The sequence below is a fragment of the Balaenoptera borealis genome, assembly GCF_965194805.1.
Source record: "Balaenoptera borealis genome assembly, chromosome: 11".
Classification (NCBI taxonomy): Eukaryota; Metazoa; Chordata; class Mammalia; order Artiodactyla; family Balaenopteridae; genus Balaenoptera; species Balaenoptera borealis.
Genome location: NC_138868.1, coordinates 57,643,119 through 57,670,444, shown reverse-complemented (window position 1 = coordinate 57,670,444; position 27,326 = coordinate 57,643,119). Strand labels below are relative to the sequence as shown.

The 27,326-nt window shown below is 46.7% G+C and overlaps 1 protein-coding gene across 1 annotated transcript in view; it reads left to right on the top strand.

Moving 5' to 3' along the window:
- The window catches only part of TENM4 (teneurin transmembrane protein 4), a 756,454-nt gene that overhangs the window by 429,884 nt on the left and 299,244 nt on the right, over positions 1-27,326 (top strand). The window contains exon 10 of the mRNA XM_082343256.1: positions 21,292-21,501. Within this exon, the coding sequence (XP_082199382.1) occupies positions 21,292-21,501 (210 nt within the window). The remainder of the gene's footprint in view (positions 1-21,291; positions 21,502-27,326) is intronic.

The window sequence follows — 27,326 nt, the reverse complement described above, 5'->3', positions numbered from 1 at the left end:
ATCCTAGAGGGAGACTGGGACTTGAAAGGACAGGGTCCATCAGATGTGCACGCAGGATAGCTTGGGGCAGTGCCCCTGTTTTGTCTGTATGAGCTTCCTTGCTGGTCCTCAGATCCCTAGGGAGCCCGGGGAGACCTGATGACAGTTCGGGAAGTAGGCTGATCTTCACGGAAGCCAGAAGCCATAAAGGAAAAGAATGAAGAATAGAAGTTAAGCATTTCTGCGTGACAAGAAAACAACAACATGAGCATTTTGTCAAAGGAAAGTGGGAAAATATTTGCATTTTAGAAAATACATTAATCTTTTTAACATACAGAAAGCCTTAGAATCAATAAATAGAAAAAGTAAACAACCCAATAAGAAAAAATGCAGACATGTACATCAATTCATAGATACATTAATACAGATATCTGATAAACATGGAAAAATGATCAAACTCACTAATAAAGTAATGAATATGAAAATGACTTTAAGATATTTTACATCTATCAGATAAGCAAGGGTTAAAAAGTGTAAGACTATCCAGGGTTGCTCAGCTTTTGGGGAAACATGTATGTTATTGGTGAAAGTGTAAAATCTGTACCTCCTCTTTTGGAAGGTGATTCCACACTATCTTTGTAAAATGTCAAATATTCATGTTCTTTAACCCAGCAATTTATCTTTGGACGTGTGAAAAATCTCATTTGAGTGTGGAAGAAAATGTGTGTCTGACATGTCTACATCAAATGTCTAGTACGGGGCTTGGCACAGAGTGGGTATCAAACCAGTGACGTTTTTATTAACAAGCAAACACTCGTAAAACCAGCGTGTTTCTAAGCACTTTCCATATTTTCATTCATTTAATTCTCACAGAAGCCCTGTGAAGCAAGCACCATTCTTATCCCGTTTTTATCTCATTTTACAGATGAGGAAACTGAGGCATAAAGAAGCTAAGGAACTTGAGTAAGATCACAAGGCTAGTCAGTAGCAGAGCCGGGACCCTATCCCTGACTGGCCCTAGAGCAGAGATGTTTAGTGGGGCTATTAAACGTTCAAAATGTGGCTCCTGTGACTGAGGAGCTGGATTTTTTGTTTAATTTTAATTAATTAAAACTAAAGTTTTTTTAATTTAAAATTTTAAATGGCTAGGAGCTCTAGAGTCTGTGTTCTTAATCACTTTGCCGTTACAGGCGTACCTTTTTGTTGCACTTTGTTTTATTGCGCTTCACAGTTGTGTTTTTCACAGATTGAAGGTTTGTGGTGACCCTGCATCGAGCAGGTCTTTCGGCGCCACTTTTCCAGCAGCGTTTGCTCACTTTGTGTCTCTGTGTCATGTTTTGGTAATTCCTCAATATTTCAGACTTTTTCATTATTATATTTGTTATGGTGATCTGTGATCCGTGATCTTTGATGTTACTATTGCAAAAAGATTACGACTGGCTGAAGGCTGAGAGGTCGGTTAGGATTTTTCAGCAATAAAGTATTTTTTAATTAAGGTATGTGCATTTTTTAGATATAATGCTATCGCACACTTAATGGATTATAGTGTAGTGTAAACATAACTTTTATATGCACTGGGAAACCAAAAAATTCGTGTGACTCGCTTTATTGCGATATTCACTTTATTGCCTTGGTCTGGAACTGAACCCACAATCTCTCTGAATTATGCCTGTGTTAGTTATGATTAGTGATAGTAGTAGAACCAGCAGCAGCACTCTTTTGCCTCATTAGAAGGAAGAATTTTATGGCAGTCAGAGCTGAATCAGACGAGAACAGCCTGCCTCTGGAGTGAGTAGTGAGTTCCTTGTTCCGGGAGGTATGTCAGCAGCAACCTTGTCTTGGAGGAGATTCAGGCGTTGGATCTGGGAGGGCAGATACAGGAAGTGGGTGGACAGGTGTTGATTTTCAAGGTCCAGTCCAGCCAGGAGACTCTGATCCTAAGAGACAGATGCAATCTGCACCCCTCATCCCACTAACAAGTCAGGTGAGAAACTGTGTCACCAGAATTTTCCTTTTGAAGTACTCTCAAGGGCCTCTCGCCCCTCAGAGGAGGAGGAATTAACATTTACTTGATATTTACTCTGTGCCAAATACTGTGCCAGGCGTCATTTATAATATTCTAAGCCTCATACCAGTATAACAAGGCAGATGTTGCAAATCCCCATTTTGCACCTGAGGAAATTAAGTCTCAGGGAGATGAAGTAACTTATTAGAGATCGCAAAGCAAGAGGCAGAGATGGGGCTGAACTTAAATCCATCTGATTCCGAAGCCCGATCCCCTAGATGAGAAACCTGAGGCCCAGAGCGGTGCAGAGAATCCAGAGTCAGGAGGGCCTGGGGACTTTGTCCTGGCCCACTTCTTCTCTCCTTCCCATTGCTGGAATCCCTTCCCCATGATCCCTGACGGATGACCAGCCACTTCTTCTAGAACATTCCCTGAGGCCTCCCACTTTATAACTGAGAAAACCAAGTTCTGGTTAGGCTGGCAGTTTGCTCAGAGGTAGAGAAAGTTAGTGACAGGCTGAGCCTGAAAGCCAGGGCCCCTGACTCCCTGCCCTCAGCTGCCACCCCATCCCCTCCCCCACTCCCCCAACCCCTAGCTAATCCAAACCATCCCACTCCCCTCACTCTACCACCCCCACTGTGATCAGAGGCCGGCCAACTCCAGAGGCTGAGCAGAGCTTGCCTTTTATCCTGATTCATCTCTTGGCTCAAGAAACAATCTGTGAGTGGAATGCCTCCCCTTTGCCAGGCTCGGAACAAGGCAGGCCAGGCCTCTCCCCACCTTTAGGAGGCCCTAGGTCTCCAGCATATACACATTGCTCGTCAGCATCCCCAGTTAGACTGTGAACTCCCTGCAGGCAGAGCCGTGCCGTCCATCTGTGCCCCCAGTGCCTGGAACAGGGCCTGGCACACAGTAGGCATCAGTAATGTGTTGTTGAACAGACAGCAGATGTAAAAAAGAGCAAAACAGAAGCACGGAGGAGGGCAGTTTAGCTGACGACGTGTAGCATTAGCAGAGATTCCGAAGAGCGGGAAAAGCAGGGACTTACCACCAGCAGGTGATGCAGGGCCTGGGATGCCTCAGCTGGGCATCAGGAAATAATTTCTGACATGGAGAGCCATCTGTCGGCCTTTGGATAAGCCCCTCCGAGGGAAGTGCATTAGCCAGGGCCTGGCTGGATTGTTGGGCGTTGCAGCTGGGTGGGACACTGTCAGCCAGGAGAGGCAGGTCCCCAGGGAGTGTGAAAGCGTCCCACGGCGGTAGGCCCAGGGAGGGTGTGAGGAGGGCTGGAGGGACAGCATCCAGCTTGCCCACCTGAGGCACAGTGACTCTTGCCTGGTCTGGCGGCAGGGGACCCTCTGAGAGGAGGTCAAGGCTTGCAGCAGGGGCGTCATCACTTGTCCATCACAGAAGCAGACAGGAAACGGGAGCCCAGGGGGTGGGACGTTGGACTCTGGCGTCATCCCTGAGAAGAGGGCAACTCTAACCACCAGTTTTCAGAAGAGGCTACAGCCCTCAGAGGGCCTGGGGCCAACATGAGACGAGGCCTCCAAGCATGTTTGCCTCATTAGATGAGAAATTCAAGAGAGCAGGGGTGGCCCTGTTTGCTTGCTACTGGTTCCCAATGTCTGGCATGCAGTACTTGCCAAACGGGGGATCCAGGGATTATTGTCCATTAAGGAAAGTGGCGTGTCCTTGGAGGGAGACCGAGGGCACCCCCCTACTCCCAGCCCCTCAACCTGTCTGCAGGGCGGGTATTATCATCCTACTTACTAGCTGAGGAAGCAGCAGCAGAACCATCATGCAGCCGCCTTCCCCAGCTTCTTGGGAAGAGGGTCCTTCAGCCTTCCCTTTGGCGAGTCCTGGCCCAGGGACAGAGCCTGCAGGAGCTGCTTGTCGTCGGTGAGAGGGAACTGAGCTACCGTTTGCGGGCCATCCGGTGAGAGTAGCAGAGCAGCGTCCTGGAAGAGTATGGGCTTTGGGACTTGGGAGACCTCAGACTAGCTGCCTGAGCTGTGACCAGGCCAACTGTAACATGGAAACGTAACACCTACCGCTCGGAGTTATTGTGAGGATTAAGTGAAGTTCATCGAGTGCTTAGCACAGGGCATGGCTAAGAGGGAAAAGCACAAGTAGGAGGAATGAATGTTTATGAAGACCTGTCTACAGTGAAGTAGGAAATCTGAGGATGCCTTATACAAAACCCCACCTCAAACTGGCTTGAACGATCACTGTTAACTTCAACATTTATTATCTCACTTAGCAAGGAGTCCAGAGGTGGTGCGACTCCAGGCCTGCTCGTCAGAGCTCAGATGTACCTTCTTGGCTTCAGCTACGGCAGCCTCAGGGATTGTGTCCAGATGGCACAATGTCCGGGGCACCCAGAGACCTCTCCTCCTATCTGATTGGACAGTGGTTCACATCCCCCCAAGAGGAACAGGACTGTTGCGATTTATAAAAGTCGGGATCCATGACCTGACACATCTCGAAGGCATGGCTAGCTGAACAAGTCAGGATTCTGTTAGCAAGGGCCATTGATGTTGGTAGGCACCCAAGAGTGGCTGCTACAAATGGAAAATAATACAAAAACTCTACTCCCCTCCCTCCAGGGCGATTATGGGGGATGCCATGAGATAATAGATGTGAAAGAGTTTTCTGAGCCCTAGAAGACTCTGCACGCAGGGTGAATTGCTGTTATCCTTGTAGAATAATTTTAATTCTATTGTAGGATAATAGGTGGTACTTGGATGGAACCATCCATCCTGCTTGTGGTTGTGCTTTCTTGTTCATCAAAACCTCACACACACACGCGCGCGCGCGTACACAACTGCCATAGAGATATGACAATTATCAGCATTTGAAAATAGGCCATACTTCGTAGTGATGAGGTGATGGATGCCAGTGCTCTTGGCAAGGCTGGGTGCATGGGGAGGTGTTACTATGGGATATGACATGGACTTGGGCGTCAGACAGACGTGGCTTCCAACCCAGCGTCTACAGCTTCCGTGCCGTGTAAGGTCGGGCATGTTATTTTTTTTTTTTAATTTTATTTATTTATTTATTTATTTATTTTTGGCTGTGTTGGGTCTTCATTTCTGTGCGTGGGCTTTCTCTAGTTGCGGCAAGTGGGGGCCACTCTTCATCGCGGTGCGCGGGCCTCTCTTGTTGCGGAGCACAGGCTCCAGACGCGCAGGCTCAGTAGTTGTGGCTCACGGGCCTAGTTGCTCCGCGGCATGTGGGATCTTCCCAGACCAGGGCTCGAACCCGTGTCCCCTGCATTGGCAGGCAGATTCTCAACCACTGCGCCACCAGGGAAGCCCTGGGCATGTCATTTAATATCTCTAGACTTGTTCCCCCATCTGTACCATGGGGATGATAACCCCTTTCTACAGTTGCTGTGAGAATTACAGATAAAGTGCATCAAGCACAGAGCAGGTTGTGAATCAATGACAACAGCAGGTGCTGATGGAGAGCTTACGTTATGCCAGGTGGTTTCATGACCCAGCTCTTTAATCCCCACACGACCCTGTGAGGTAGGTATGTCATCATCCGTATTCTACAGAGAAAGAAACTGAACCTCGGGGAACTTAAGATCATGCCCAGGCTTCTACTGCTACTAAGTGGCAGAACTGGGATTCGAACTCAGACAGTTGGCTTCAGAGTCCACTTTCCAACCTCTGTGTTAGGCTGCCTCTCATTCCTGTTACTGTCACAAAACCACCTCTGCCGCACCTTATTATGGACCTTGGGCTCATCCTGTCACCTCTCCAGGCCTCGGTTTCCTCATGTATAAACCCACAGGTTGGGCTAGAAGACTTTGCTCCTTTTAAGAGGAGTGATTAGGAGCTCAGGCTGTGGCTGGAGTTGGCCACCTGGGGCCACCTCCTGGCTCTCCCATTCCCAGTCAGCCCAGTGACCTTGGCCAACTGGATTGACCACTGTAAGGCCGAGTCTCCTCGTCTCTAATGAGGGTAAGCTTGTAGTGAGGATTAAAATGGATGCATGTCTATACACAGCTTGCTATGATATCTGGCAAAGGGAAAGTTCCCAAGCAGTGGTAGCTATTGTTATCACTGGTGTTATTAACAAGTTATCTCTCTCCTGCATAAAATTCCTCTGAGAACGAAAGACTCAGTTATTCAGGCAGAAAGCCTGAGGGCAGTTTCTTTCAGAAAATCATAGACTTACAGAATGTAGTCACTTAACCTTCTTTGAACTTCTCTGCTCCCCTCTGCTAAATGGGGGTAATAAAGAGAAACTCAGAGAGCGGATATGAGGATGAAGCGGAATCACGTAAGTCAGCCTGGCTAGTTTGTATTATTGGGGCTCTACGAGAGCTTAGAAGGCCACCTGTGTAACCATGGGAATTTTCAGCTAGAGACCCAGAGAAGTTGGGCGACTTAATTCAGGTGGCCCAGCCTAGTTGCTCACCACTGCTGGGCTGAGAACCCAGGGAGTAGGGGCCGGCCCTGGAGTCTACCAGAGGCCTCTATAGCACCGGAACCCTGCTTCTCTCTCTCATTCCTCTCTCTACCACTTCCCCACCTCTCCTCCACACATACCCGCCGTTAATACTTGCAGTTCCCTACCTTGGGCCCCCGCACATGCATTTCTCTCTGCCTAGGACACTGAAACCAGCCCTCCACACACACACACACACACACACACACACACACGCACACACCACACACAAGCGCACACCCACAATGCCGCCTTCCTCTGGCCAACTCCTAGTTCCCCTTTAGGCTTCTGCTTAAACATCGCTTCCTGCAGGAAGGTGCCACTGTGCCCCGTGCTCCATTAATCAAGGCCCTGCTCTCTATGTTCCCACTCTCCCAGCACTGAGGGATAATTGCCCATTCAGGGTTTGCTCGGCCACTGAACTGGAAACTTCTCAAAGGCAGATAGAACCCAATCTGATTCCCCTCCCCAGCTCCACGGGGGTGCTGGTTGGAGTCCCCTGGGGTTGCTGAGAACTGGGGCAGGATCTAGTTGTCAGGACACTCCGGAAGGATGCTTGGCCTTCTTCCCCAAGAGGGTGGCACTCTCCTCCCCGGACGAGCCCAGGGACCTGTGACAAATTACACAGAACCCATCCCCCAGCCTCACAGACCACTGGACTCTGTGGACTTGGCATGTAGGAACATTCTCAATAGCTTCCCTACCCTGCAGGCACCTCTCTCTCCTCTCATTTCCCCACACCATGTGAAATCTGAGGCAAATGCAGTCCATGTGTGCCTGCCCAAGAAACACCCAAGAAGATTTATACTCAAGCGTTGCCCAGGGCCCTCCTCTCCAGTAAGCAAGAAATCCCATTTGCCAGCAGGGATCCGACTCTGCTCGCCAAGGAGTAAGGGGAGATCTGAACTCCTGGGCTCAAAATGTTGAACGTCTTTAGCTTCCAAAATACAAATTCTTCCCTCTCCAGATGAGCCTCTTTGGTTAAAAGAAACAAACCCAGCCAACCTCTTTCTTTTCCAATCCAGTGCCCTCCATCAGGGTGCCTATCCTTCCCCGGGGCAGCCTTGGAGATAGGGCTTTCCATTAGCTAGTTGTGTTGATTTCTCACTCCATTTCTGGTGTCCAGTCCCCCACCATGGGGCCATTGATCTTGGTGTGGCTGCAGCAAGAGCCTGGGTACAGGGTCTAACCTGCTTGGGTTCAATCCTGCTCCTCCTCTTGCAAGCTGAGTGACTCCAGTCTTTCTGGAGCTCCTTTCCTTTGTCAGTAAAATGGGAATAATAGTACCTACCTCGTAGAGGTGTCACAAGGACAAAATGCGATGATGTATGCAAAATCTCCTTTGATAAAAATGACCACCAGCTGAGGAAGCCCCATGCTGGCAGGACAGGGTGATATGGTAGACAGAGTATGGGCTCTGGACTCAGACCTGGACTTGGGATTTACCACCTATAGATCTTGAGTACGTCACTTGGCCTCTCTGTGCCTCACCTTATTCATCTTCAAAACAAAGCTTCTATAGTATAAGCTCTACAAGGACAGTGTTATGAGTTGAATTGCACCCCCTCCAAAAAAAAAAAAAAAAGATATGTTCGAGTCCTGACCCCTAGTACCTCAGAATGTGACCTTATTTGGAAATAGTGGTCATTGCAGATGTAATTAGTCAAGATGAGGTCATACCGGAGTAGAGTGGGCTCCTAATCCAGTATCACTGGTGTCCTGCTAAGAAGGCAGCCATGTGAGGACAGAGACAGGTGGAGGGAGAAGGTCCTGTGACATCGAAGGCAGAGGTTGGCGTGACCCAGCTGCAAGCCAAGCAACAGCAAGATGGCCAGCAAACCACGAGAAGCTAGGAAGAGGCAGAGAATGATTCCTCTTCAGGTCTCAGGGGAGCACGACTCTGCCAACACTTTGATTTTGGACTTCTCGCCTCTAGGACTGTGAAGCCATAAATTTCTGTTGTTTAAAGATACTCAGTTTGTGGCACTTGGTTACAGCAGCCCAAGGAAACTTGCAGCTACCCAAGACAGGCACTTCACATGATTCTGTTTCTCTTGGTGTCCCCAGCTCCTAGCGGAGAACTTGACATGGGGGTGGGGGACCTCAGTGATTTGTGGAGGGAGTGAGTGAGTGACACTTGCTCTGAAGGGTATATCGGAAACGTGTGTAAAGTGCTTGGCGCAGCACTCAACACACAGACAGCATTTGGTAGATGTTTATTCCTTTCCCTTCCCTTACCATCTCACAAGCTCCTTTCTGTACAGAGTATAGTTTGGGATAAAAAACAACCCCGTTTTGGGACTTCCCTGGTGGCGCAGTGGTTAAGAATCCGCCTGCCGATGCAGGGGACACGGGTTCGAGCCGTGGTCCTGGAAGATCCCACGTGCCGCGGAGCAACTAAGCCCGTGTGCCACGACTACTGAAGCCCACGCCTGTAGAACCCGTGCTCTGCAACAAGAGAAGCCACCGCAATGAGAAGCCCACGCACCGCAAGGAAGAGTAGCCCCAGCTCTCTGCAACTAGAGAAAGCCCACACGCAGCAACAAAGACCCAACACAGCCCAAAAAAAAAAAACAACCCCGTTTTTCTTCCAGTTTTTGTCCAAAACCTCCTACAGGGTCTCTGGCTTTGAGAGCCTCTCTCTGGGGAAATTCAGTCTTTGGGAGACCCAGCCGCTTGGGAGCAGGTTTAGGCAACCATCTCTTTACTTGTGCACTGTCTCCCCCTGACTGCTTTCCTTGATTTTTCACGATTCCCTGGAGTGGGAGTAGAGAACTTTCTGGAAAGCTTGGCCTTTACTACATTTGTGCTTTCCCAAAAAAGTTTCAAAAAGTTCTGTGGAAACCTGATGGGAAGGAGGCTTTGGCACAGTGAGTAAGCTCCAGGAAAGCTGTTTAGAATCAGGGCATTTATGGGAGGAAACTATTTAAGGAAAATTCTCTCACTGTATGCTTACATTCACACCACAGGGCCTTCTGGTATTTTTTAAAACCTTTTGTTGAAATATAACGGATATTTGGAAAACTACACAAATGGTACATATACAATTCTGGCTTTATTTTATATGGAGTTTTTTTTTTTTTTCCTGGTTAATCTTTGCCCAGTTCATTGATTACACTAATCCTTGACCCTCGTCTAAGACTGAAAGACAGAGTGAGTTTCTAGGAAGAACTAGGGCTCAGGTGGCTGGGCTGAGTTGGAATCCCAGCTCCACACTCACTAGCCCTGGGGCTTTGAGAAAATTGTTTAACTTCTTTAAACGTATAGTCCTGTTCCCATGGCTGATGAGAGATCAAGGAAGTAAACCCTTGAATTTACAAGTGCATGTTCTTGTTTATCACTCTTATTCATATGGGCTTAGAGTCTAACAGAACAAGACCCAGAACCCAGCCTTGTGCCCACCAGCTGGGTGACCTTGAACAGTCTCTCTTTGAACCTCAGATTCTGCATCTGTCAGCTGGAGAGAGCCTAACACCTTCACAGGGGGTGTGAGGGTTGGGTAAGATGATGTATATATAAAGCTTCCACAATGCTGCACACACAGTAGGTGCCCAGTTAATATCAGTGCCCTCCCCTCCTTCCAGCAACTTGGCCCTTTTTTCTCCCCAGCTCCCTATCTCTTGCCTCTTCAATACCTCCACCCTTCCTGCAATGTCTGAGTAGAAGCGGGGCTTGGCAATCAGGTTGTGCTCTTCCTGTGTCTTAGGGCCTGGAATTTTGCAGCTGTGTAAGTTGAATCTGGGAGAGGGAACTATATATTATATATATATGTATGTGTGCGTGTGTGTGTGTGTGTGTTTTTTTTAACCCAGTGATTTTGGGAACAGCTGTTGGGAGGCACTTTCTTAATCAAATCTCACTGCAAAAATGCAAACTGAAGGCTTCCCATTCAACAGAGCGCTCTGTGACCACAGATTGTTCGAGGCCCAGCATAAATTTCAGTGGCTCCTTGATCATGTTTGCCAGCAGATTTTGACAGACAGAGATAATCCAGTTTGCCCTGTGCCTTCCCTCTCCCCAACATCCCACAGAAGGTGGCCTCTCCGTCAGGCTGATTTGAGCCTCCAGCGGCCTGGGTGGACCATCTTAAATCCCTTTGGAGGCAGCTCTTGGAAAAGGTTAACAGCACCTGGGAGAAATCTGGGGTGGCAGCTGATAATCAGAGCTCCATGGGTCTCCCATTTCCCCTGCCCTGCCCCTCAGCACCTCCCTCACCGCTCACCCCCGCCTCCACCGGCATCCCTGTCTCTCACATTAAATAATGCATTTGTTTCCTTCACCCATGAGACTGGGCTCCCCTCTAGGGGAAGGACTGGTCTTAGCTCTCTGTCTCCAGTACCCAGTCAAGGCCTCACATGAAGAGCCTGCCTGAGTGTATAGCTAGGGCTGGTAATAAAGGGAAGCTGGGGAAGACTGCCACTGTTGAGCACTTACTGTATGCCAGACCCATGGTAGGCCCCAGACATGCATGCTTTTATTATATACTCTTCACAGGACCCCTAGAAGGTAGGCCCAGATCCTGAAGATCCCAGAGCTCTAAAAGAGGAAGCAACCTACCTGAAACCACAGTAACCAGTTTTAAATTCAGATCTTACTGCTGCCCCTCCCCTGGGTCGGAGTCCCACTTAGCCCCTTACCAGTTGTACGTCCCTGCACTAGTCCTATCGCCTCTCCTAGACTCAGTTTTTCTATCTGTAAAATGGGGGTGATGGTCATTACCTCACTTGGATATGGTAAGGATCAAATAAGATCATGGATGTGAACATTTTCTGTAAACTCTAGAGTAAGTACGATTCACATGTGGGCATTGTTTTATTAGTAGCTCAATAAGTTAAAATAGATTCCAGTATGTACTGGGTACCCACTATATATGAAATCATTGTGTGGGCTGTGAACATATGGAGATAAATAAAACCAGTCCCTGCCCTCAGGGAACTCACTAATAAGAACACGTATGCCTAGTGGCCTTTGGTTTGCAATATGTACATCTGTAATCTGGCCCCCTGGCCACCTCTCAAGGTTCATTTCTCAGCACTCTCCTCCTTACACTCCTCCAGCTGTACTAGCTTCCATGCTGTCTCTCAAATGAACTTGCTTCTACTGCCCGGACTTTGCAGTTGCTGGGCACTCTGTCTGGAAACCTCTTCCCCCAGATGTTTGTGTGGCTCACTCATTTACTTACTTCAGGTCTCTGCTTAAATGTCACCTCCTCAGAGAGGCCTTCCCTGACCACCTTACTTAAAACAACACACCCACCCCATCACGCCTAACCTCTTATTGCATTAAACTTTTCTTCATAGCATCTATCATCACCTGATCTTGCTCTGCATAGTTATTTGCTTACTTGTGTACTGATTTTCTCCTCCACTAGAATGTATGCTTCTGAGGGCAAGGCTCTGTCTTCCTTGCCTATCAGTGATGCTTACAACAGTGCCTGGCACAAGGTAGGCACAAAACAAATATTTGATGAAAAAATCAATGCCTGCCACTCAATAGTAAAAAAAGACAAATAACTCAATTTACACACGGGCAAGTGATCTGAATAGACATTTCTCCAAAGAAGACATACAAATGGCCAATAAGCACATGAGAAGATGCTCAACATCATTAGCCATTAGGAAATGCAACTCAAAAACCACAAAGAGATGCCACTCCACACCCACTAGGCTGGCTGTAATCAAAAAAGGACAGACAATAACAAGTACTGGCAAGGATATGGAGAAATTGGAACCCTCAAACACGGCTGATGGGAACGTAAAATGGTGCAGCCACTTTGGAAGATGATCCAGTAGTTCCTCAAGAAGTTGAACACAGTTACCGTACAATCCAGCAATTCGACTCTTAGCCGTATACTGAGAGAAATGAAAGCGTATGTCCACACAAAAACTTGTACGCAAATGTTTGTAGCAGTATTATTTGGAAGAGCCAAAAAGTAGAAACAACCCAAGTTTCCATCAACTGAAGAGCGGATAAATAAAATACGGTACATCTGTACCATGCAATGTCATTCAGCAATAAAATGAAATGTAATCCTGATCTGTGTTACAACATAGATGAACCTTGAAAACATTATATTCAGTAAAAGAAGACAGTCACAAAAGAGCACATATTATATAATTCCATTTATATAAAATGTCCAGAATAGGCAAATCTGTAGAGACAGAAAGTAGATTAGTGATTGTCTAGGGCTGCAGAGGGTTGGAAGGAAATGGGGAGTGACTGTTAATGGCTGTGTGGTTTCTTTTTGGGGTAATGGAAATATTCTAAAATTTATTGTGATGGTTGCACTACTCTGTGAATATACTGAATGCCATTGAATCGTACATTTTACATGGGTGACTTGCATGGTATGTATTTATATCTCAGAAAAGCTGTTATTACAAAAAAATCAGTGAATGTCCTCATTTAATATACCTGTATCAAACAAGCTAGCGGGCAGCGGATAGGTCATCCTTGTGTGAAGACCAGAGAGACCTAAGTCACTCTTTATTCAGTGTTGATGTGGAAGGTACACCAGTCACTGGGCTTCCCCAGGCGGGCAGGTGAAAGTAGAGTTACTTTCCTGGTGAATGCTTAAAAAAACCAAAACCAGAAAAAAAAAACCTGGCCCTGAGAAACCTGTGAGGAGGAGAGCTGGAGATCAAATGAGCTGAGCCTGAGAAATTTACTGTGTCCTGTTTTCCAGAGACTATTTTCCCAACATAAGTCACAGAGACAGATGGCCCCAGACCTGCTTCTGAAAATAACCACTGTCGAGGAGAGGAGAGTTGACTTAGTGGGAGCTGCCCTGCTTGGGGAGTAAGACCCACAAAGATTTAATGGGCTGGAAAAGAAGGCGACTTTGGACCCAGGAGGTTGTGGTCTGCCAGGCTCATCCCATGAGGGACACAAAGCAGAAGCTGCTGTCTTTGCTTCTTTCTGTGTGTGTGTTTTCTTCTTTTTAAAATAACTTTTTTAAAAAAAAATCTTATTATCGCATTTGTTTCTTGAAAGAATTAGAAAATATAAAAAAAAATAAAAAATAAATTTATTCATAATTCTACTGCCCTTAAGGTAACAGGCATTAACATTTTTGTTAATTGCACACACACATACACACACACACACACACACACACACACACACTCAAACAAATGTCACAGTTATTTTTTATACAGTCTTGCCCCATGCTTTTTTAATATCCTATTTCCCAGGTCCTTAAACATTCTTTACAAACATGGCTTATAATGTCTGCATATTAACATTCTACGGATATGCCTTAATTTACATAATTAGTCACTTTTTAACATAAAGGATGTTTTTCTTTTTTAACATTTTTTTTTTTAATTTTACTTTTGACTATTACAAACAGTGTTGTGATGAATACCCTTATAAATAAATCTTCTGAGAAGTCATAATTGTGTTCTTGGGTAAATTCCTAGAAGTGGAGTTGCTCAGTTAAAAGCTTTTCCCATTTTAAAAATCAACTATATCAAATTATATTACCAATCTCAGTGCATAGAATCTTGTTTGTATTTAAAACCAACATCTATTTTAGCACCTACTAGATGCCAGGTATTGTCACATTTATTATTTCATTTTCTCCTGAAGTTTTAAAAAATAATTTTTAAAAGTATAAAGATAACTATATATGCTCATTGTAGAGAATTTTGAAGACATATTTTAAAAATTAAAAATTGCCCATATCAGTGATAACCATCGTTAAAGATTTTTTTCAGCCAATTTTCTGTATAGGAATGCATTTATACAAATTCATTTAGTCTATAAATGTCTTATGAGCATTTACTGTACTGAAAGGACCTAACTTTTCATTATAAATGAAATTGTTTTTATTCTGCATTTTTCCCCCAGTCTCCTTTAATCCTCAAAACAACCCCTTGAGGTATGTACTACTGTTACGCCTATCTTGTAGAATGTTGGACCACAAAAGAACCTTAGGGTATTCTTCTCCAACTCCCCAGGTGGGAATGTGAGGGCCAGAGAGGCCAGAGGTCCTGCCCGTGATCCCACAGCACACTGTTGACCTGCACCCAGATCTCTTGACCCCTAGTCTGTTGCAGCAAACTGTAGCCTCTGATGTGGAACTGAATCTATACTGCCCTCAAATGGGGTGGCCGTATAATTGTCCAGATCAGGACCTCTTTAGAGTAAAGGCAGGGCACTATGATTAATCGTTGCAGGATAACAGATGTCAATTGGAGCCGTCACTGGCACAGCAGAACAAATTGTCCCTCTAGTGCTCTAGCTTCAGATTTCCAGCACTTTGAGATGCTTGCCACAGTAGATTTCAATCCATTTAAAATAACAGTGGGAACTGGTTCTGCAAACCTTTTCTAAGCTGAGACTCTGAGCCAGGCCAGGACACAGAGATGAGCAGCTGTGGTCCCTGTTGGGCAGGCTGGGCTGTTTCAGCTACAGGCATGACCATCACTCACTGCCATCAAAAGCAGGACATGCTATCCCTGCAGTGGAGTTCCTGGTCCTCTAGCAGCCTCAGACCTTCATATCGGAAGGAGATCCAAGTTTCCCTTAATGCCCCATCCTCTGCTCAGAACTGAATAAGGTTTTCCTTATTCAGTGGAGCAACTGGCTGCCCTGTTAAGAGGCAATAGACGTGAGGTTGGCTCGTGAGGAGAGAACGCATGCGTTTGGTTTTAAGTGGAGGGGCTAGAGTATTTCTAGAAGGGAGACTGAAGAGATGAAACACAGGCAGGCTTCACGGCAAGGATGAATCCATCAGCTTAGGGTTCCATTCCAATTCCATTGAGATGAGCTATCTGTTTAGGTCTACAGGTTTTGTTTTGGTATTTTCTAGGTATCACTTACTGAGTAATTGCCGTTTACTGGGCACTATGCTAAGCATTTTATAACAAGCTTCTACAACGCGGGGCTGCCGGTTCGAAGGTTATTAGCAGGCTCTTCCCCTGACCCAGGGGCTCCCTGCAGCATACAGCTCGTGCTCTGGTTTCACAGCTAGGACTCACACTTCCCCACTGTGTGAGCAGGCCATGACTTTCCCCACTGGAGCCTAGATGGGGTCTCACGGAGATCAGTAAAGTTCCATTTGGGCGTTTAGATGGATTTCTCAGGACTGCTGAGAAAAGTGTAAAAAAGTGCATTTTGTTAATGGTCTTCTTTTCTTTGACAGAGTAATAAACTCGTCCATCAGCTAGCCCTTCACACTTTAGTCTCACGGTGTATTCCAAAGACAACTCAGGATCCAGAATGCTAGAGGCTCTTCCTTGAGCACCAGCTTGCCCTAGTTATAGGTTACATCTCAGGCGCTAAGGAAAGCTACCATCAATGCACACAAAGGTATGAGGGACTGAAATCGCTCTTTCTGTAGATCTCAGGACTCCCTTGTCATGTGTTCCTTTCATATATCCTGTCCATCTCCCTAACGCTTTTCCTCTTATATGATGTCAGTAAGCGATGCATATTGATAAAGGTGTCATTGGCAGGCTTGCAGATCTGTCATTGTTTATTCCCCAAAATCATCCTGTTCTTACTCTCAAAGACCTACAGCTGGAGGGATGGCAGAGGGAATCCATGTTGGTTGAGCCCTCACCTTGAGACTCCCAGGCTCCTTGCAAGAATACTCTCAGCCTCCCCTCAGAAGCTCTTTGCAGTGGCTATTGACACATCATTTTTCAAAGGAGAAAACAGACTAAGAGAAGTGAGGTGACTTACCCAAGGTCATAGAGCCAGGATGAACCTGGGCTTTGGCCCCTGGTTTGCTCAACAGGAATCCCGTAGTCTTTCCACTTCAGCTGTGATTCAGTTGATGGACAGGAATCTCCTCCTCCCTACTCCTAACCAGGGCTGATAAATTTAATTCACACCCTCAGTGGACACAGCATTGCAGTGTGGGTTCTCACCCAGGTCCTGTGACCACAGGCAAACGTAGGCCTCCACTTCTTGGCCTCGGAAATGGGGGTGGATTTTCCAGTGCATTGTTTTTGTGAGGAAGAGATCTTGTAAAACACCTGGCCCCGTTCCTGGCCTCAAGAAGGGGTTCTGCAAATGTTTGTTCCCCCAGCCCCACCCCTTGACCACAGGGGAGTCTGCACTCTCTCACTTTGTTTTTTTTTTTCTTTCTCCACCCTTATCTACTATAAGCTCGAGCTAGGCTCAGAGAGACCTCCTCTCAAGAAACTTGCATGTCTCCCCTCTACCCTTCAGTGGCCCCCTTGGTTGTTGAGGTGAGACATTCCAGTCATCCCATCTCATTTTGACACAGTGGAAAATTCTAGAATACCAGGTTCCCTTCAGCTGATGATCAGGATACATGGAAAGGCAACCCCAAACCCCAATTTCCTAGTCCCATGGCATGGGGCATCCTTTTTTGCCTACACGAACCTGCAACTGGGCCCCACCTGGAAAGCAAGCCCAGATCATGTGGACTTTCAACATCCTGGCTGAGCTGAGCCAATTAGAAAGGAGATCTGGGTGGCTGAGCAGATGCCTTAAGTTTCAAGAGCAGATCCTTCTAAAGTACAGCCCTGGTCTTGTCACGTTCCTGCTTTAAAAACTTGCGTAACTCCCCAGTTATGGTCTGATTTCCTTTTCCTTGTGTTCAAGGCCTAAACCTGCTACTCAGAGACTCATTTCCCACTTCTCTCTTTACATAGATCTTTTGTGCTATAATCAAGGTCCTCCTCTTCCCTCCTACCTTCCTTCCATCCTTTCTTCATTTAACAAATATTTATAGTGCTTTCTATGTACCAGACACTGTGCTGGGCACTGGAGAATATGGTAATGGACAAGCCAATCAGGCTAGTGGGTGGCCACAGACAAGTATACACTGCAGTGTGGAAAATGTTGCAACAGGGAAAGTACAGAGAGCCGCGGGAGCCCCCAGAGGGGTGCCAAACCCAAACTCAGGCTTGAGGCATCATGGAAGACTCCCTGGAGGTGGTGATCATGAGGTTAAGCCCAGAGGCTGAGTGGGGGCTAGTGAGACACACAGGGTAGTAGTGATGAGGAAAGGGGAACAGGAAAGGAAACGCTCAAAAGGGACAGCATGTGCAAAAACTCAGAGGCAAAACTTTGTAGCTGCGCTCCAGGGGGTGCCATTCAGATAGATTCAATGCCAGTGGTGCCCTGAAGTTGTGCAAATCGGTGAACTTGAGCTGAAGAGAGAGCAGTGAGTGTGTGGAAATGAGGGCAGGCCAGCAAGTTTCAGCATCCTTGGTGAGAAGTTAATGGTAACACATGAGACTTGAGAGGTAAAGTGATAGTGGGCAGGTTGCTTGAGACCAGGTGAAGGATGAGGGCCTGAGGCGGAGTATTCCTCTCTCTGCCATGGATGCTCAAGACCCCATCTCTTCATCTCTTCCCACTGGAATCCTCTCCCCATCTCTTCATCTCTTCCCACTGGAATCCTCTATGGCTCCAGAAAGCCTTCCTTGGTTCCTCCAGTTGAAGTGAGCTCCCCACCTCCATCCTCCCCTCACACTGGGCTATCTTCTGTTCTGACAGGTCCCACCTCTGCCTTGCTTACAGCTGCATGTGACACTCTCCCTCCCCTTCCACCAGCTCCTTGGAGGCTGCGCCTCTCACAGTTTATATATCCCTCACCTTCTAGCCTGCTCGGTGGGTGTTTAGGAAGTGTCTATGGAATGAAACAGTGTTCACCATACTTCTATGGTCACACGCTGCTCTTATAATAAAAGAAAAGATAAAGAAAGGTAGGGCCCGTCACTTTATATATATACATATTTATGCATACTAACATCTAAAGTTTATTAGGTGTTTACTGGCTGCCACGCTGTTCTCAAGACTTTACTTGTTTTAACTCCTTTAATCCTCCGAGCAACTCTGTAACGTAGGTATTCTTTTTTATTTTTTGATCTCCATTATATAGATGAGGAAATTGAGTGACAAAGGGTGAAGTAACTTGCCCAAGGTCACTACTACGGAACTAGCAAGTAGTGCAACTAGAATTCAAATGTAGGGTCTGGTTCCAGAGCCCATTCTTTTAATACAACCTGCCCTGCTTCTGTAGATGCCGAATTGATACAGCAGTGTGTTTTATTACATGTATTTTGAGCACAAATACATTACACACATTATAAAACATATACAAAATAGATATTAGAAAAGGGTGACATAAAAGATAAATACTTCTAGAATTTTCTTGCACCCAGGAGATGGTTTTGTGCCGCCCCCGGGGACCACTTAAGTTAAAAGATGCTGATGAATAAGAGGAAGGAAATTAACATGTGTCCAGTAGTTTCTGTACATCACAGAAACCTTGTGGTCATTGTGCGCCTACCAAGGGTCTGGCACCTTGTTAGGTCCTTTGAATGTTAAGTTATGAATATTCAGAGCAACCCCAGAGGCCCAGGGTGAGGCCTGGAGATTGGATGGAAGGGAGAAGAAACAGGCATGAGGACTGGGAGGGACTGTGCTGTTCTTAGCCCAGGGTCTCTGAAGTTTGTGATGGAACAATTTACTTAGTTTGGGAACTATTTATTTCATAAAGCTTGACAGATCTACTCAGGAAGAGGCTGTAACAAGTACCCTGGAACAACATATCATGTTTCTTAACCTTTGTCTGAAATTCTAACAACTCAGCATGGTATGGCACTGGTTATTTCAAACTCATCAGAAGCTCTGATTGGAGATTAGAAGATGTCTTTGGTTAATAAAAGATGAGGAAATGAATGTATATTGCTTAATAAATGCAGCCTGGCGGACAAAAATCTTTCCAATACTGGGACTGTAGAGGAAGGGAAATCTTGAATGGGGTTCTTCGTGGGGTGGTTTCATTCAATTTAATAAACATTTGGTAAGCACTGACCCTGGGATTCTGCTTCCTCAAGCATACTGTGTGCTTGGGTGTAGTATAGTATCTTTAGTCCTTATAATAACTTTATAAAAGGGGAGGAGTTCCCAACTTATAAATGAGGAACTGGAAGAAATCTACCCAAGATCATACAGCCAATAGGAGGCTATGGTGTGATGCAAACCCCAATTCTGTTGAACTCCAAAGCCCACTCCAAGAATGTACTGTATCCCAAGAATGTGCCATATGCTTTTATACAGGAGAGAACTACAGATAACTACAAATGCAGCAGGGCAAATATGATAACAGAACTAAAAAAAGGTTAGTTCAGAGATAGGAATGATCATCGCTATAGTGCTGTGTGGTAAGTGGTGTCAGGGAAGGCTCTCCCTAGGGTGAATTGGAAACACTGGTTGGGACGATTTTAAGGCAAATCAAAGCCCAGATTTTTAGGTAAACCAAAACGTGGATGGAAAAGCTACCCTGAGATTGTACCGTGATCGTGGATCCCTGCTGCCTCACTTGCTCTTACTGAATTTCTAATATGAACCAACCAAATGGCATACACAGCAACTCTATAAAATGTTGTCACACGTGGTTGGGCTCAAGGGTTGACATGAGAGTCACGGAACCTGCAAAATCCTGCAAGATTTGGTGACTGAATTGAGTGAGCTTCTCTTGGTAGACAGACCACAAAAAGCTTTTTTGTTTTGTTTTGCTTTTTTTCAACAATCAGCAGCTCTATTTGCCACCTGCCCCGTAGAGCTCTACCAGATCTTATGATGACATGTCTGGGCTGCATTATGTTTCCTAAGTTTCAGCCTCTGAAAAACTGGATGGATCTGATTATGTTTTAAACCTTCTATCAGTCAAGGTGGGAAAAAAAGACGTAGCCCTTGCTATCAAGTGGATGCGTTGTCTTGTACTGTATACTTTTATGTGTCTGTGCTTATGTTCCCTCTCTTGTAGATGATGTACTGCACATGCCTAAAGCCCAGACACAGATAGGACTGCAAATTGTCTGCCCCCAAAGGTCTTGTCCCCAGCCGGCCATCACCTCCTCCTTTTGAAGAGTTGGGAGTGTGCTCACAAAACTATAGAAAGCTGGGATTTTTAGAATCGTGGAACCCTGACATGTTAGAAACTTGCAGTCAAACATCCTGACTTAGTGCATCTTGGAATTCACAGTGTTAGTGTCCTAAATAGTATACAGTTTTTTCATCTGAGACTATTAGAACTTAAGAATCCTAGTCTGTTGAGACTACTAAGAATCCCAGTCTGTTAGACACCTAGAATTCATCTCTTAAGCAAATATTTATATAGTGCCTACTATGTGCCAGGTACTATGCTAGATTCTGGGGATACAGAAGTGAAAAAGACTGCTAGAGTTCTTGCTCTCTCAAGAAGTTTGCAGAGAATGTCAGGACTTAAAAATCTTAAAATGTCAGATTCTTAGAAAAGTAAAAGATTAGTGTGTTGAAATCCTAGAATGCCAGCGGTGGAGGGGGCTCTGGATCATTCTCTCCAGCTCCCTGTACCTTTTATGAGGCCCAGAGCCTGTTCCAGGCATGTTGGATTAAAATCTCACCAATAAAAACATTATTTCAGTTCGGTGACATCGCAGAATGGCCAGCTTGCAGGGGCTCAGCGATCACCCAGTGCGGCTGCTCATTTTACCAGCAAGGCCACTGAAGCTCAGAGGCGGGCAGCTGTTTGGTAGATGACACAGCCCCACCAGGACTAGACCCCAGATTTTCAGACCTCTCTCAGAGAACAGGCAAAGCAGGAAGGGCTTCCCAGGTGTTTTCGAGGGGCGCCTTCTTTGCAAGCATGCAGACTTCTGCAGGAGGCCAGCTCTTCAGAAGGAGTTTGCACCAACTTTAAGGAGGCATCAGGCCCGCCCCCGGGGCCACGTGTGCAGTAGATCGCCCTGTGTTGGGAACCCCCTCCCCCTGTTGATGCGTGTTTTATTTTGCTCCCTCCCCCTCCCCGTGTGCCTCAAAACCAATTTTCATTATTTTTTTTTTCTGTCTGTGTTTGTCTTTGTGGTTCGCAGGTGCTCCCTTGCATTGTTCATCCGCTTCATCAACCCCTATTGAGCAGTCCCCCTCCCCGCCCCCTTCCCCTCCGGCCAATGAGAGCCAGAGGCGGTTGCTAGGCAACGGTGTGGCCCAGCCAACCCCGGACTCAGACTCTGAGGAAGAGTTTGTCCCTAATTCATTCTTAGTTAAAAGTGGCTCCGCCAGCCTGGGGGTCGCGGCAAACGGTAAGTCCCTCTCTCTTGCTAACTTTTGTGGGTTTGTTTTTTCCTTTCGTTGGCGATGCTGATTAATCGGCCTTGGGCTGCTTGCAGGGGCGGAAGGGCCTGGCGCATGGGGGTGCTCAGGGTTCTCGGGGACCTGGGGGGCTCGGTGGGCTCGGGCAGCCCCGCTACTGCCTGGTTGCGCCGCTGGGGTGTGCGGGGGGTGGGGGGCTGCTGTTCCCACCCCCATGACAGACGGCTGGCAGACAGTGCTGCAGGGGCAGAGATGCACAGACAGACACAAGGAGACAGAAAGATCAGGTAGAGCCTGAGTAAGACAAAGGTACTGAGACAAAGATAGACACCGGAAAAGAAAAGAAAAGAAAAGAATGGTTGCAATGAACATAGCACCGACTGACTACTTACTATGTGCCAGGGACTGTGCCAGCCACTGTCACGTGTTGCTTTATTGGATTGGATCTTCCTCAGAACCCTGCCTAAGAGACCAGTATGATAGTTTCCCCACTGACCATGAGAAAGCTGAGAGAAAGGCTCCTGGCTTTGGAAGTTCTTGGACTTTCACACTGCCCAGAGACGGGGCCCCTGGAGACCCAGGCAGCTGCAGGGCTGAATGCTGACTGCAGAGAGAGCCACTGGGCTTAAGCATGGATCTGCCCATAATCACACGTCTCTTCTAAGCTCTGCCCCCCTGACTCTCTTAAGGAGAAGAGGTGTGTGTGTTGGGGGGCGGGGGGCGGTACGATGCAATAGTTCCAAACTCCAGGCTGACCAGGAGCCAGCAGACACAGGTTTTAGCCCCTGGTCAGGTGCTGTGTGACCTGGGCCAAGGTGCTTACCGTCTCTGTGTCTAGCAGTGGCCAGTCCACTTCTCTGCAAGAATTCAAAGCCTAGAGGGGATTCAAGCCTACAGGAGGGGTGGGGTGATGTATGTGACGTAACCTGGGATCTCCCTGGTGGCCCGTGATTTCCTGATTATCGACGAAGAGGAAAGGAAATAAGATTTTCCCCACTTAATATTGTAGGTTGTGTGTTGATTTTGCAAACATTTATTAATAAGTGCCTGTGTGGCACTAAATTTCAGGCCAAGTTCTGGAGAAGGAGGCAGAGATTCAGAGAGATATAAGGCAGGATCCACGGGCTCTGCAATCAGACATCTTTGCATTAAATATAAGCTTTATTGCTGTGGGACTTTGGATAGGGCACATTGCCTCTAAGCTTGTTTCCTTAAGCAAGTATAACATGGGCAGTATGGTACCCAGCTCGTGATGAAGGCTCATCACAGGGCCTGGGATAGAGAAGGAGTTTAGTAAAGGTTAGTCATGGTCACAGTCACCACCCACCTCCCTCCAGGGAATTTATAGAGAGTCTGTATGTGAAAGCTCCCACCATACTGCCTGGCACTTAATAATGCTCAGATAATGTCAGACTTCTTTTCTTTTGGGATCATTACAGCCCAAGGTGGTAAGGGAGATAGGAACCTGGTGTGGAGGTGACTGAGGAGAAGAGCCTCCACTGCGCCTGAGGAAATCAGGAAATGCTTCCTGGAGGAGGCGTTCACTGGATCTGAAAGTTAGTAGGGTGTGCCAGGTAGAGATAACCAAGGGCTTTAATAACCCAGGACATTCTGGGCAGAGGGAAAACATGGACAAAGGACCCAAGGTGGGGAGCTGGTGGGATCCTGCCCCCAGCTCTTTTACACCTAGGAACCTGGACAGTAAATAGGCATTAACCTTGGAAGGGTGTAGAAGGCCACATGGTAAAGTGACCTGAGCTCCTCTGGGTACTGAGCTGAGGCCCTCCAGGCATCACCCCATCCCCCATGACAAAGAAAGGTGTTTTATCCCCAGCCCCCTCCCCTAACCAGGAACTCTCCCAGCCTCTGTCCTCTTTGAAACTCAGGGAGGAGGTCTTTGGCCTTGATGGTTCTCTTCTTTTTTCTTTTTATTTATTTATTTTAATAAATTTATTTATTTATTTTTGGCTGTGTTGGGTCTTCGTTGCTGCACGCGGGCTTTCTCTGGTTGCAGCAAGTGGGGGCTCCTCTGTTGCAGTGCGCGGGCTTCTCATTGCAGTGGCTTCTCTCGTTGCGGAACACAGGCTCTAGGCACGCAGGCTTCAGTAGGTGTGGCACATGGGCTCAGTAGTTGTGGCACGCGGGCTTAGTTGCTCCGCGGCATGTGGGATCTTCCTGGACCAGGGATCGAACCCGTGTGCCCTGCATTGGCAGGCGGATTCTCCGCCACTGTGCCACCAGGGAAGCCCCTATTTTTTTTAAATTCATTTTTATTGGGGTATAGGTGCTTTACAATGTTGTGTTAGTTTCTGATGTACAGCAAAATGAATCAGTTATACGTACACATATATCCCCTCTTTTTTTGGATTTCCCTCCCATTTAGGTCACCACAGAGCACTGAGTAGAGTTCCCTGTGCTATACAGTATGTTCTTATTAGTTATCTATTTTATACATAGTATCAGTAGTGTATATGTGTCAATCCCAATCTCCTAATTCCTCCCACCCACCCCCTCTTTCCCCCTTGTTATCCATACATTTGTTCTCTACATCTGTGTCTCTCTTCTGACAGGATCTTTTTTTTTTTTTAATATTTACTTATTTTATTTATTTATTTATTTGGTTGTACCAGGTCTTAGTTGCGGCAAGCGGGCTCCTTAGTTGCAGCTTGCCGGCTCCTTAGTTGTGGCATGCGAACTCTTAGTTGCAGCATGTGGGATCTAGTTCCCTGACCAGGGATCGAACCCGGGCCCCCTGCATTGGGAGCGCGGAGTCTTAACCACTGCACCACCAGGGAAGTCCCTCTGACAGGATCTTGAGCCCTGCATCATCTGTGACCGAAAACCAAACCATCCTCCAGGGCCTTCTCCCTCTGTGCTCCTGAGGGTGGCATTGTCCTTTTGGTGGGTCAGTGTCATTGCTCCTCTAGAGCTTTTAGCTGCCCATGTTTTAAAGTATGCAGAGAAATAGGAACCTGGAGTGGGTTGCAGGCCCAGCTCTGTAGCTCACTGGCTATTTGTCCTTGGCCAATCACTGTCCCTCTTCAGGCCTCAGTTTCCCCATCTTGCCAATGATGGAGCAATTTCTAAGGTACTCTGATTTTCCTAGTGTTGTGTGATTGCTGACAGGTGTGTCAGCCAGTAGCCTTCTTAAGATTTACTTGGGAAAAATATATATATATAGTGATATTCTTTGTTCATTTCTAAGTAAATAAGCCTCCTAGGTAAAAGAGAAGGCAGGAGATTAAAGTCTCTCCCTTTGCTAATTAACTGAATAAGAGCAATCACGTTGTTGCAAGTTCTGCAGCAAATTGATGGCATTACTGCATTATTGATGCGCAGGGAAGATGGGGGGACTTTGGCCTATAGCTGTCTGCTCAGCTACACTCCTCTGTACTCCTGCTCCCCAGGGGACCTAGAGGCACTTCAGAGTCCTTCCCTGGAGCCTTGCTCTGAGTGTGTCACTCTAAAGGTTGGTAATAAATGTGTCCCACGCCTGAAGGGAGAGTCTGGGTCCTTAGTGATCTGCTGCTCTGGGTTTGGTGGGTCATGAGAGAGCCAGTGAGTGTTACCCCACAAGTAGACTCTGCCTGCCACCTTCCTGTCCCCTGAAACCCCAAACTGAGGGGTCTTCTGTGAGCCAAAGGGCCTGCTGGTATTGGCATGGACCCAGCCCTAGCAAGGGAGGATGAGTAGGCCCTGCTACGTAGTGTGCCCAATAAATGTTTAAGTTTCGTGTGATTTTTTTTTCATGGAAAAATGTGAAATTATTTTAATGCGATTATCTCTATTGTTTCTGTCAATTATAAAAGTAACAATGCTTGCTAACATTCAAATAATGCAGAAAGGCAACAAGTGAAGTTCTCTTGTAATTCTTCCTCCCAGAGATAGCCACTTGTAACAGTTTGGTGCATGGCCTTGGAGATGCCTTTTATGTAGTGATAATTAATGAGTGGGAATGAAGGGGTGAGCAAGCAGTACGAACTGTGTAAGGACCACAGTGCAGCCAAGAGAGCAGAGCCATAGTCAACTCTTCCGAAATTGGGTCTCAAGAGATGCGAGCCTGGACACAGGACCTAACCTCTCAGAGCCTCAGATGCTCCGCAGGTGAAATGGGGAAAACCTCCCGGGGTCGCTATGGAGTTCAACAAGGCAAAGTCCCTGCCTCCCTTCCTTATCTCCACCCTTCCATTCCCTTCCACCACTTGAAGACTTTAAAGACCACCCTAAATGGGTTAATTGCTCTGGCTCCTTTAGAGGCCTGCTTCCCCAGAGACTTCTTTCAGAAGGTATTTTAAATGACAAAGGCAGCCCCTTGGGCGCCTAAAGGGTGAAAATGAAGCTTCCTTTGGCGGGAGCTGACTCAGCACCCTCCTCTGAGGGCTGACCCTTTGGGAAGCAGCCTTCCGGGAGCTGGGCTGCACACTCCAGTGGCTCCCAGAGGCCCTCTGCCTCCAGCTGTGTCTGCTCCTGCCCGGGCTGCGATCCCCGGCCCGTGGTGCCCAGAACCGCCCTGCAAAAATCCCATGTAAAGAGCACGGAGGCCGCGTGGGGCATCACAGAAAAGAAAACAGGGGAAGCAGCTCTTTCTGTCCTCAAAATCCTAATCCGCCCCAAGGATAACCATCTAGAAATCACTGATAGATATAAAGAAAGATTTCACTAAAATAGCAACTTGTCATAGCCGAGAAGCTAAGGAGGTGGTTTGGATTAAGTAGATCTTTGTCCCTACCGCCACAGAAACTTTTCAGAATAAATATTAAATGTGCCGTGAATTGTTGTCACCTAAAGTCTAAAGTAAAAGGGATTTAAAACCTTGGTGGTTAATATTTAAGAGTGTCGGGGAATAAATAGCTCAGAGAAAGCTGTCCGTTTCTAAAAGCCGAGGTGAGGTAGGAGCAGGTGGGAGAATTTACATGTAATGAGCACCTTCCCTTCCGCGTAGAAGTCTTTTCTTTGCATGCGTTATCTTTTTTTTTTTTTTTTAATTTTATTTATTTATTTATTTTTGTCTGCATTGGATCTTCGTTGCTGTGCGCGGGCTTTCTCTAGGTGCGGCTAGCGGGGGCTACTCTTCATTGCGGTGCGCGGGTTTCTCATTGCGGTGGCTTCTCTTGTTGTGGAGCACAGGCTCTAGGCTCATGGGCTCAGTAGTTGTGGCTCGTGGGCTCTGTAGTTGTGGCTCACAGGCTCTAGAGCGCAGGCTCAGTAGTTGTGGCGCACGGGCTTAGTTGCTCCGCGGCATGTGGGATCTTCCCGGACCAGGGAGCGAACCCGTGTCCCCTGCACTGGCAGGCGGATTCTTAACCACTGTGCCACCAGGGAAGTCCCCAACATGCGTTATCTTTTTTTGAGCTTCTGTTTGTCTCTATTCAGGAAGCCGAGGCCCAGGCAGAGACTCACACTCAAGCCTACCTGATTCTAGAGCCCCACCCAAATTTTGTGTTTTGTTTTCAATACCAGATGCTGTTATTTCTGTCTTCTTAGTAGGAAGCTGGAGAAGATAAGGGGAAGTCCACCAAAGAAAAGCTGATTTTTTAAAAAAATTACTAGTTGTTGGATTCCTAGTACTCACCTCACAAACCTTGATGAAGCCCCTATTATGTGAGAGGTGTTTAATCTCATTAAATCATGAGATTTCAGGGAATCTCATTGAATCTTCATGTCTGTCCTGTGTCATAGCCATTTTTAGCCTCATTGAGGCAATAGCAGGCCAGAGAGATTAAGTAAGTTCCCCGAAATCACACAGCTTCGAAGTCATAGAACCAGATTTGAATCCCAAGTCTGTTTGAAGCCATTGAGTGAAATCTTTCCGTTG